Below are 12167 nucleotides of genomic sequence, written 5' to 3'. Positions count from 1 at the left end.
ACTGATTTCAGACAGATTTCTGAGGCAGCGTTATGATTTAATGATCTACAGCAGAATAGAGAGAGCTTTGGTGATAACTAAGCAAATATTTAATAACTGCAATAGTAATTTCTTGCTAGAAATGACATCAAAAGTTGAAAACATAGGTCAAAAACATGCATTTACCAACTTTCAGACGCCATCTTTATTTTTTAGCTCAACTGTCACTGAATGGAACACACAGGATTGTAGGTTATCAAAGGCAGAGAAGGATACATCTATGCTGTCTACAAAACTTGATCAGATATCTCAGGAGACAGGACGTGAAACATTGGATTCGGATTCTTCCTAGCGACAAGCTAATTTAGTCTGACTGACTCCGGTGGCCAACTAACGTTACTATTACAAATTATATAATGACCAAATACAACCAGAAACAAATGTTCAGTCTTGTTTGTGAAAGGTAATTCCCGAGACCTGCTTTCAATTGTGCGGCGATTTGTACAGCCCCAAGCAGCACACGAAGCAGGCACTTTTCTCAAATCCCGTTATGAGAGTTATGGGGAAGTTGCCCTCCGCAACATGGCGGCGCCGTTGACGTACGATCCAGCGGCCAATAGGGCCATTTTTTATTGTATTTATTATGAATACTATGTAATAAATGTGATAAATATTATGTATTTATTATAGATATTTAAAAATCGATGTATTTATTATGTCTATGGTTAAATGTGTCCGAGTGCGGTCCGCCTATGTCAGACACATAACGGTAATTAATATGATTTGCCGTTATCAAACAGCTAATAATGTGTTGCTAATGTTACACAAACTATGTTCCCATTTGCCATTTTAGAGTCTGTCAGCTGCGTTCTAACAATCATCAGCAACGCTTGGAACAACTCAGAAAGTCAGTGGAGAAAGGCATATAATTCATTATAACATCATATACATCATACACCCGCTATATTGCTAAATCTACCAGATTTTTCATATCAACAGAAAAATATACCGGGATAATCTGGCATCTCTCGAGACTCCCCTGCTAGTTCGCTGTTAATGATATGCTAAAGCCCGCCGGCATATTGACCTGATTGGTTTCCAAGGTAGTTTGTGACGTCAGAAACACCAGCAATTTGCGTTTTTGAGACTGTCTTTAGATCACTGCAGTTTTAAGGAGAAAATACTCAGCAATGGTGACCATTGACTTTTGAATTTGCACATTGTTTGGCTCAAAGCATATTAAACGCTACATAGACATAAACAACATTAAAAAAAAAAACTTGATTTTCACCACAGGACTTTAAAACATGGACTGAACGATTTGACTTTTGTCCCGTAGGCTACAAAACCAATTATCTCCTAAAGATGTGGACTTATCTAGACATTACAGTAATGGCATTTTCCCAAACTAAAAAAAAGGTTTTTAGCACTCAGCTGAAATGGTACTGGCCACAATCTGTTGGAGCTTAACAAATTGACCACATTACAACCTCCCCAGACCTGCACATGCTGCACCTTTGTCAAAAAATATATATTAATAAAAATGAGCTGGTTAGGCTGTTCTGAACCAATGTAGATGGCTGCCAAATTAACTGATTTGTTATTAGCTAGTTAACATAATATGATCAGAATGAGTAAGCTATAGCTTTGCACCCTAATATTGTAGGGTGCACAAATGTAGGGTGCTAGTTTCCATAACTGTTTACACCAGGATTTATATATTGCTATTTACACCACATTGCTAAAACAAAACAATACTGAATCGACTTGAATGTAAACAGTATCCTATGCTACCTACACTAATAGTATTTGTCTTTTTATAGCTACCCATAGTATTTAGATGCAAATTTGCATTCTATAATTTTGTATAATTGTATAATTATTGTGTATAATTTTTTAATGATAAGGATAATGAATTAAATAAGCAGCTTCTCTGTAACAAATTAAGTTAAGTTTGCGGACACATGTAGTGTTGATGGCAGAAATTTTACTGTTCAGGTCACTTTGACTTTCTATCCACCAACTCAAAGGAACCAAGTCATTTAACAAAAATTTTAACTGTCATTCAAGAAAATGTTCTCTACAGAGAGAAACGTGACATGGTTAAAGATCTGCTTCAATAGTCATTGGGCATCAACACTTCAGCAGCAGAGGATCGCAAAGCCGAACGTGACATTATTATAATGCACAGAGAGACACTGAGCAGTGAAAAGGAAATAACAGTGACTAGAATTGGACTGTTACGAAATGGATGAACAGAGAAACAGAGACAGATAAACTGGAGGAGGCTTATCTTAATTATATGTGTTCTCTCTGTCTTCCATTATGAACTTTATAATTGCCTAAAGGACTATAAGCCGACTATCTGTGGTGGAGAATCAGAAAAAAAGCTCAAGGCTCCCAAGGTTAAAAAGTCCATGACATGAAATAGTAGAAGTAAATTTTTTTTAAAAAAAGAATAAAATAAATTAAAAATTAGGAGGATGTACTTCATTTACTTCATATGCTGAAGTAAATGTTACCTCAAAATTGTAATCAAATTTTAAATTGAACTTACTTCAAAAAGTTAATTTACTTCAAAATGAAATCTTATGTTTTATTCATCAATATTTTTTTTTTAATTGCTGTTTTTGAGGAGATAACACAATCGGTCTATTATGCCATATGCCAGTTTTGCTATTTTTTTCCAAGTGACAGCTTGCAAAATAAACCTTTCCTTTTAAAGCTTGGCAGTCCTGTGTTGTGCTTTTTATTATGCACATTTAGAATTGTTCTTCCCTGCTGGAGTGACCAGAACAGACATACAGCTCATGTTTCCCAGTTGAGAACCAAAGGCATTTGAATTATCTTGTTTTTAAGCAACCAATTATATTTCAGTCTGTATTAATATCTGACGGTTGAGGCTATTATTATGAATATCATGTTTTTTAAATATAAACTTTAAAAAAAAAAGTGAGTATTTTTTGAGAAAAGAAGCAATGCACCATTTGTCTCATAAGGGCATACACATAATCGAATAAGCTATAGGGAAATCACTGTCATTATGAGTTTCTCTGTATTGGAAATTTCAATCCACAGGTGCTCCATGCTGTGGGCGAAGACTTTTAACATCTTGCTCTCTCAGGAGCAAAATTGGATTGCAGCTCAGTTATTGACAGATGATGTTTAGAAAATAATTTACTCAAAAGTATACAATGGAACTGAGTGTTAACACACTAAATACCTGATATCTAAACCCTGACTCAAAGAAATTATGTGTAACCTCAGTATTGAGTGTAACAGCTTGCGTATTGTGTGTTTTTAAAGAAAATTTGGATGCTTTTCAAGGTTAAGGTTGAATATGGAGAAAGGAGAGAGAGAAAGAGGGATGAGGGTGTGGGAGAGCGAGAGGGCTGTTTTGCTCCACGGCTGTGGAGTGATAAGAGGTAGAGAGCTGTCTGAAGCACATGGGAGAAGTGCTGCTGTCGCTGATATATACAGGACAAACAGACACTGGGACGCTGGGTGAGTCAAGCACACATCTCTTCTTCTGTTTTAGCCCTTCATTTCATACATGCACAGCATCTTGGTGAGGCTTTTTAAATGACCATTTATGATGTGATTTAATGACTATGACTTAAATTACCATCAACACCCATCAGGCTGATATCACGAGAGCTCCATTTCTTCGATTTGTCTCAAAATTGATTTATTTTCTTCTCATAATTGGGAATCTGAAATGATTGAAAATAGTGCTCATTTAGATACTGTATTATATTGTAAATCAAAGTATGAAGGAAAAATATGGTCCTGTGTTGAGCGCCTCTGCTCAATTTGAGAAAGCAATGCCGAAGCATATCAAAATGTTTTACAGGGTCATATAATACAACTTTAAAATGCAACGGCATTGAGTGAAATGTTCTTGAAATTCCTCACAGACGGACTGGGCTCTCGGTGACCTGATATGGTCATACTGGCTTCCTGCTGCGGCTCTTTAACAGTCCTCACACTTTCTCACAAAGGAAATAGCTGCGTTTTGTCAGTCTTCTGCTATGAATAATCTCACATTGAAATGGTCGATAGTCCCCATGGTGCCCAAGAAAAGCAGAATAAAGATTTAAAAGGAAAAGGCTAAATATGTGAATGGACAGAGGGAGAACAAAGGGTAGGGAACTGTTACAAAAATAACAATTTGCCGAGTTTTGAGAGGCGCACTGATTACTCCATTACAGCCTCTCATCGGGTTTCATTTTGGGGCATTGCAGGGCATCATGGCATTATAGTTGTAAAGAAGAAAGACTGAAAGACAGACAGTGTCTGCCTTTTTAAGTCTCTCAAGTCCATTTTCTGAGAGTGGCAACCCCTTCGAGAACACCTCACCACCACGAGATATTATCCCATCTTTGTCTATCTGAAAGAAAAAAACATAATTTTTGAATTTCTGATGGAGAACATATGGCAACTGTTGGACAAGAGTGCACAATATTTAAAGAAAATACTGTGACGCAAGTAATTTTGTCACTGCAAAGGTGTGGTAAATTATAAATACCACCTGATTCTAACTAGCAATAGCAGAAAATCAAGCTTTATAGGCTTTGACGCTTTGGAAATAAGTCAAAACAGAAAGAAAAAACTGCTCTCAACAAGACGTTTCATGAGCTCTTTGTATATGTAAAATTGTTTGTGCAAAGAAAAATGCACTTTGTTTCAAAATGTTAACGTTGTAAAAGAATTATGTCAGGTAATCTGCTTCTGATTCTCATTTGTAAGTCGCTTTAGATAAAAGTCTCTGCTAGTTGGTAAATAAAGCAATTTTATGAGTCAGAACAGCTCGTTAAAAACAACACATTTGCACTGTGTGAACACAACACAAACTTGTACCTCACAGAACAAATCTAATGCTAGCAAACAGATTCAGGAGAGAGGACAACACAAGGTGTGAATTAAGTGATCAGAGGGTGACAGTGTGCTGGAGGGACAGGAAGATAAATGAAGGGATTTTTGGTACGGCAGAAGTGGGAAAAGGAGAGATACACTGGCTATATTCTTACAAGATTGACACGTGTGAGAAGATCCTTTTTCCTTCTGGCAAATGGCCTTAATTCAAGTCAAGTCTCTTTCATTTATATAGCGCTTATATAGACTGTTTCAAAGCAGCTTTACAGTGACAATAAGAAATTAAAGGTACATAGATTGTTTTGGCTTTACAACAACTCTAGAATAAAGTTATTTTCCAGCTAAAGTTAGTTTTTGATTGATTCACTTCCATTGTAAAAATCATTAGTTATTACTGTAACTTAGGGGCCATTTACATAACACCGTTTTAACTGCAAACAGAAACGTTTTAATTAAATAGCAACACTTTACCCATAATGCAGCTAACAATGCCATCAATTATTTGCCTTCATTTAGTAATAATTCTTTCTGTTTGTAGCAGGGGTGTTTTCCCAGAGGAGGTAATGAAGGCATTGCATCCTTAAATAAAAAATTGGATAAGCAAATTCAACAGTAAACAAATAAAACAAATGTAATATTAGAAATCTGAAATGAAGTAAAGAACTTACTTTTATAAAGTACAACTGACTAATAAAAATCATAAAAGAATCGTGTTCTCTTTGAGTAGCTTGTTCTTAACATCATTGTGATTTATGCTGTAATAATGCTTTATTGTCTTGTTCTTTGTGTATCCTTATTTATTACCTTTTATTAGTATTTAAATGTAATACTATCTGATATAGTGTATATATATATATATATATATAGCCTTTATTTGTGTGTGTGTGTGTGTGTGTGTGTGTGTGTGTGTGTGTGTGTGTGTGTGTGTGTGTGTGTGTGTGTGTGTGTGTGTGTGTGTGTGTGTGTGTGTGTGTGTGTGTGTGTGTGTCCAAACTAATGCAACTAGTGAACCCTCTTGTACATTTGAGTTTCTCCACATAATTATTACACTGAAATAAAAACGGAAATGCCTGTATACGACTCAGTTGCACATAAGATAGTTTCATAAACACTTGTCATTTTATTTAAATATACATATATAACAGTAATAAGCTCCTCTCTCTTGTATTTTCATAGCTAATAAACGAACTGTGGGGAAAAAGAGATATTCACCCAAATACGAAATTCTGTCATCATTTACTTATGTTGTTCCAAAACTGTATGAGTTTCTTCTGCTGAACCCAAAAGAAGATATTTTGAAGAATGTTGGTAACCAGACAGTTGACAGTAGCCATTGACTTCCATTGTAGTAAAAAAATACAATGGAAGTCAATGGGGGTCCATTAACTGTTTGATTAACAACGCTTCAAAAGAAACTCATACGGGTTTGGAACAACATGAGAGTGAGTAAATTATAACAGTTCTGAAACTTTGTTTTTTTTATTCACAGGTCCACGGGAAAAAACACAGACCTGGCATCCCTAGCTTGAACTACAGGTGATTTAGCCTCAAATAGAGTCTGCTTTAACATCGCCATTTTTTAACTGTTAATGTGTTATTATTCTTTAACTTGCCCTAAATTCAACACGAGCGAGACATTTTCTTCACACACAGTAAACAGAGTTACTGTCTGAAGACGTTTTTCCGCCTCCTTTTGATTGACAGGATATAATCTGCCCTGATCATGGGCTGTTTTTATTGGCCGATACATTGGTGCATTTCTAAAAAAAACAGTTTTTTATTAGGCCAGCTTGAAATACAATAAGCATTAACTGAAATCGTGTTTCAGTTTCCAAAACAACATTTCTCATTTTCATTTAGTTTCAGAAAAAAATGAAAACTAAATATAATAAATGTATTTAAAATATAATCAAATAAACTGACATATTAAAAAAAACTCAAACAAAAGCACAACAAAATTACTAAAAAATTTACTCAAATTTAAATTAAAAAGAGAATATAAAAACAAGAAGTGTATTAATGATACTAAAATAACTCTGGTGTCAAAGTAAATCCATCTGGCAACGGGTTGGATGTAAGTGTTTTCCAACTAACTGTTAACATATTTTCAAAGTCAAATTTGTATTAAAAAAATATTAAATTCTATAATTATTCAATTAAGTCAAGTCAAGTCAAGTCACCTTTATTTATATAGCGCTTTTTACAATACAGATTGTATCAAAGCAGCTTCACAGTGATAACATGAAAATAATATAACAGAGTTTGTTTCTAAAAGAAAATTGAGTCAACGTCCACCTTAAGTAAGGCAGATCAATAATATTATTGAATATTAAATGTCCCCAACTAAGCAAGCCAAAAGCCAAGGCAACATAACATAAAGCCAAGGCAACATAACAATTCAATTGTTATGCCAAGCAGCTTGTTCAGTTGTGTCTTCCTGTTAGCAATATTTATTTCCACTGAGGCAGCCTCAATTTGCTATGTAAGTATGCCAGAGTTTTCCTTAAGCAAGATTCCAGTCTTGATTTTTAATGTAGACTTCAGAAGTGAAAATATAGTCTGAATTGCTCTCTCTGACTGATTTTGCTTTCAGCAATAGTAGATGAATCCATTCTTACTGACCACGTTTACAATCAAGCTCCCAGCAGGAGCACCCCTGGAGAGAAGCATTCATTACAGACCCTCACCTAAAGGATTTAAGGTGTCCTTCAGCCACAACATGGATATTCTTTTCGCCTCTTCGTTCCCTGTTTTATGCCAGCACTCTGAATATAATCTCACAACTCTCTGTCCTGACAACCAAAAAGTAAACTCAACAACTCCTGCTCTGGTTAACCCACCAGCATTTGGTATGTCCTACTTCACCATGACCCTCGGTGCCCTCTCAAACCTAACCGCTCTAGTGATCCTAGCCCATTCCTATGCCTGCTTCCGTCGACGGGCCAAAGCGCCGTTCCTCCTGCTGGCTTCAGCCCTGCTTCTGAGCGACCTGGCAGGTCAACTGATCCCAGGGGCTTTTGCACTTCACCTCCATCTTGAAAGGGTGAAGCATCACAGGGCGGCAGTAGCAGTGGAGCCTCATCAGGTTTACTGCAAACTATTTGGAGCATGCATGGTGTTTTTCGGCCTTTGCCCGCTGCTGCTGGGCAGTGCCATGGCAGTGGAGCGCTGCATAGGCATCACGAAACCTCTCCTGCACCCGGTGGTTGTCACCATGACACGCGTCCGCCTCACCGTGCTCCTGATCGCCTCCACGGCTCTCACTTTGGCGGGACTCCCTCTGCTGAAAGTGGGCAACTACAAACCACAGTTTCCCGGCACCTGGTGTTTCTTACCTGTGAACGGTCCGCTTTCAATCACTGACGCCAACCTTGCTTTGGCTTTTTCCATACTGGGGCTTGTTACATTGAGCGTCTCAGTTGTGTCTAATACTATAAGCGGGCTAAAATTGCTCCAGGCAAGGTTTAAGGACCGATGTGTTAAGTTAAACGCTGCTCGGAAACATGGATCCTTCCCATTTTCGTCTCTGCATTCCCTGGATGTGGAAATGATGACTCAGCTGGCCGGGATAACAGTGGTCTCCTGCATCTGCTGGAGTCCCTTTCTTGTGAGTGAGGCGTTGTGCATTTGATTGTGTTTCACTGCATTTGTGTTTTCTGGACTTTTTGACTGTTTTCCTCTTTAATTTCAGATTTACATCCTCATATCCATTGGCAGGTTTTATAAAGGAATCAGCAGACCGGTGCGTCAGTGTGAAAAGCTGTTCCTCTTGGCTCTGCGCTTGGCTAGCTGGAACCAGATTCTGGATCCATGGGTTTACATCCTCCTGCGGCGAGCGGTTCTGCGCAGAGTTCTTCGGCTTCTGCAGCCGGACAGAGCCGTGTTTACACAGAGCAGCTTCTACAGAGACTCGCACAGAAAGCAAATGAGTTTAAACTGATTACACATTTACACTATCTTCGAATATGTTTACGTGGGGTCATTCACCAAAAATTTATGAAATCAAATATTTATAAAGAATTTGTGTGATTTAGAAGTGAAAAGAAGTGCGCTTAACTGATTGAATGTGTACATACTTCAAGTCTCAAAAGTTTACAAGCTAAATACAGGTGTAAACGGGGTCTAAAGCGCTTTGAGCTTTCTAACACTTCCAGAGGTAGTCGAAAACGCATTTGACCGGATTGCTTGCTTTATAGTGTAAACGCTCATGTGGTCGAATCTGTTCGAACAGCCACAAAAAGATGCCTGCTCTGCATACTGACCTGATGGGGGAACATTAGTGGACAATAGAGATGGATTAAAACACCAGATGTAAACGAGTATGTGTCTGCCTTGCCTTCTTGTGACCCGTTCGACCAAAACGAATCTTAATACCAGGTTTAAAAAGGGATGAAGTGTATTGAAAGAAAGTACACTTTCATGACTATATGTCTTTGCACACTATACTTTTTTTTAAAAGTGCACTTTATCAATAATGTCAAATTAATAAATAAAATAGTGCAATAATGTCAAATTAAACATTATTTGACAGTACATTGTAATGGGGTGGTGATGGCGCAGTGGATAAGACACATGCCTTTGGTGTGAGAGACCCGGGTTCAAATCCACTGTGACACACCTATGTGTCCATGAGCAAGACACTTAACCCCTAGTTGCCACTTAACCCCTAGTTGCTCCAGAGGCATGCGACCTCTGACATATATAGCAATTGTAAGTCGCTTTGGATAAAAGCGTCAGCTAAATGAATAAATGTAAATGTAAATCATTATGTTTTAATAAGCTTATGCTGTGATTTAAAGGGGACCTATTATGTAAAATTCACTTTTGCATGGTGTTTGGACATAAATGTGTGATGGCAGTGTGTGTACACAACCAGCCTGCAGTGATAAAAATCCACCCACTCCTTTTTTTTAAATCCCCATAAATCATAAGCAGTGTCTCCCAAACACCTGTTTTCAGAATGCGGCTTTAGTGACGTCACTAAAGCCACATGCCCCGCCCACGAGAATTGACAGACACATGCCCCGCCCACGAGTGTTGACAGACACTGCCGTTCTAAAATAGAGCCGCCCTGATCGAGTTCACAGCGAGTTGATAGTTATAGGCTACACATCCGCCATTGCTGCACTGACGCGAATGTCTCCCAAGCGTTGTCTGTGTTGTGTAGATGCAGGGATGCACCGAATGTTCGGCAACCGAAATTATTCGGCCGAAAATAGCAAAAAAAGGCCTTTTCGGTGTTCGGCCGAATAAGTAAAAAGACCGAATAAATTTGACCGAACAATGACGTTTTTGATGACGCGATCAAATAGTAACCAGCGTAGTGAGAGGTGCGCGCTTTATAAATGCTGCAAACATGTCCCCTTTGAGCAGATAACAAAAGAGAAGCACATCAGATGCATCTGTGGCAGACGTTGTACCCTTACTTGCAGCACTAAAGCGTCTTTTAACCCTCTGTAGTTGACAAACGCGCCGCCGCGTTTTGCTGGATTTTTTTCACATAGCAGCAAAATAGACTTAAATACTCTGTCATTTATGGTCACTTAAATGCAAACTTAAGAAATATGAAAAAATAAACTGTTAAATGTCTACTTGTGTCCACTTACAATCGAAACAAAACTGTGCTTTTGTAAAATAAAGATTGGCAGTGTGCTTTCTGCCCCTCCGTCTCCGTTCACTTTTTTTCTGGAGCACGTCTCTAAACTTAAACAAAACTCAGCCAATGCTAGTCACAAAGGCAATATATCTTTATAATCATTTAATTGTCTACTTTTAAATGATCTAATTCAAAACGAAAACAAATATTCTCTGTTTATGTAATCTAATCTGTATGAAAAGAGAGAGATGTCAGTCGTTCTCATGGCAACTCCTTATCTGCTAATCGCCACGGAGAGCGCACGCTATATTGAAATGATCTGAGGCAATCCATGCAAACCTGTCAACGCCCACGATAAAGTGTTTGTAAACTGCAAAAGTAAGCTTATGTCTAGGACAGTTATTCATTTGTTGTGGGTTCATCCACATTTTTTTTGCACTTTTCAATGCACTTTTTTAGTTACAGTACATTCTTTCAGCAGTCAGTTATAGGCCTATAGGCTATTCAAGAAGGGGGACTAGGAAAATTAAAAATATATTTTTTATTTTACTAATTTATTTATTTTAAGTTATATTGTGCTTTGTTTAAATAATATCTGCTGGAATGTTAAAAACAATTCAGTGTTAAATAAATTGTATTTTTGCAATTAGATTTTTTTTTCTCTGAAAAGCAAGACAAAATAGTAAAAAAACATATTTTTACTATTTAATTAAATGCAATGGTGAAAATATTGGCAAAATAAATGGAAATATGTGAAACACCGCGTTCGGCCTTCGGCCAAGCGTTTCATTATTATTGTAGATGGAAAAAGTTATAACCGTAATTAAACTAGACTATACCTGTCCAATCTCCATACAGCATATATTATCTTCCTCTGTGGGCATTATTGTCCGACTCCGGGTCGAAATCAACAGGGCTACTGAGAGTTCCGTTTATGTTTTTGATATTATCATTCCGTGGGATGAGAGATTGTCCTGACACGTCCTGCGAGCTCGTGAGACTCCGCCCTCTGGGCCGGCGGCAGCTGCTCATTTGCATTTAAAGGGATACACACTAAAACGGTGCGTTTTTCTTAGCCTCAAAAAGTGACAATTTAAACATGCTGTAAAAAAATATCTGTTGGGTATTTTGAGCTAAAACTTCACATACACACTCTGGGAACATCAGAGACTTATTTTACATCTTGTCAAAAGGGGCATAATAGGTCCCCTTTAAAGTACACTTATTTGAATGTGTTGACTAACATACTAAAGCACATACAGTGGTCAGCAAAATAATTATTAGAACACTTGGCATATTTAAGTTGTTATTTTCCAAGAGAAAAATGACCCTAAACATTCTTCAAACTATTGCTGGATCATTGAAAATGTTGGACTGGTCCCGTCAAAGACCGGACATCAACCCCATCGAGCAAATTTGGGGCGAGTTGGAAAATAACTGGACAGGACAGATCTATTGTACATTCAAAGGAAAGCCTTTGGCTTCAGTTGCAGAAGGTATGGGATACCATTAGTGTTGACATTCTCAGGAAATATATTGACACTATGCCAGAGAGGTGTGCTGGTGTAATTGCTGCAAAAGATGGACATTCCAAATATTAAAGGTAAAACTGGATATAAAAACAGTACGACTCACTTCATCTGATATTTGTTGTGCTCATAGCAACTATCTGCATGTTTCATGAATAGTATGAAATTAAATGATTTTGGAGGCAAAA

The 12167-nt window shown here is 37.5% G+C and overlaps 1 protein-coding gene and 1 long non-coding RNA gene across 2 annotated transcripts in view; one reads left to right on the top strand and one right to left on the bottom strand.

The window, feature by feature from the left end:
- Positions 1 to 3317: 3317 nt before the first annotated feature.
- On the top strand, positions 3318 to 9171 carry ptger1c (prostaglandin E receptor 1c (subtype EP1)). The gene is made up of 3 exons (XM_077213563.1): positions 3318 to 3483; positions 7448 to 8461; positions 8546 to 9171. The coding sequence occupies exons 2-3, from the start codon at positions 7457 to 7459 to the stop codon at positions 8792 to 8794; spliced, it is 1254 nt and encodes a 417-aa protein (XP_077069678.1). The 5' UTR covers positions 3318 to 3483; positions 7448 to 7456; the 3' UTR covers positions 8795 to 9171.
- LOC143722260 (uncharacterized) overlaps positions 4096 to 12167 on the bottom strand; it is a 10111-nt gene continuing 2039 nt past the window's right edge. The window contains exon 3 of the long non-coding RNA XR_013196858.1: positions 4096 to 4365. This is a non-coding gene — a long non-coding RNA (uncharacterized LOC143722260). The remainder of the gene's footprint in view (positions 4366 to 12167) is intronic.

Source organism: Siphateles boraxobius, unplaced genomic scaffold (genome assembly GCF_051911475.1).
Source record: "Siphateles boraxobius isolate OS27281-9 unplaced genomic scaffold, OSU_SipBor_1 66, whole genome shotgun sequence".
In the NCBI taxonomy this organism is placed as follows: Eukaryota; Metazoa; Chordata; class Actinopteri; order Cypriniformes; family Leuciscidae; genus Siphateles; species Siphateles boraxobius.
Note: the sequence above shows the minus strand (reverse complement) of the source record. Positions and strands in the feature narration are given on the sequence as shown.

Bases quoted from the DNA above. Each gene is read 5' to 3' on its own strand.
- ptger1c (XM_077213563.1), top strand. From the start codon at position 7,457: ATGAATCCATTCTTACTGACCACGTTTACAATCAAGCTCCCAGCAGGA. The intron at 8,462-8,545 runs GTGAGTGAGGCG...CTTTAATTTCAG, and splicing joins TCTGCTGGAGTCCCTTTCTT to ATTTACATCCTCATATCCAT.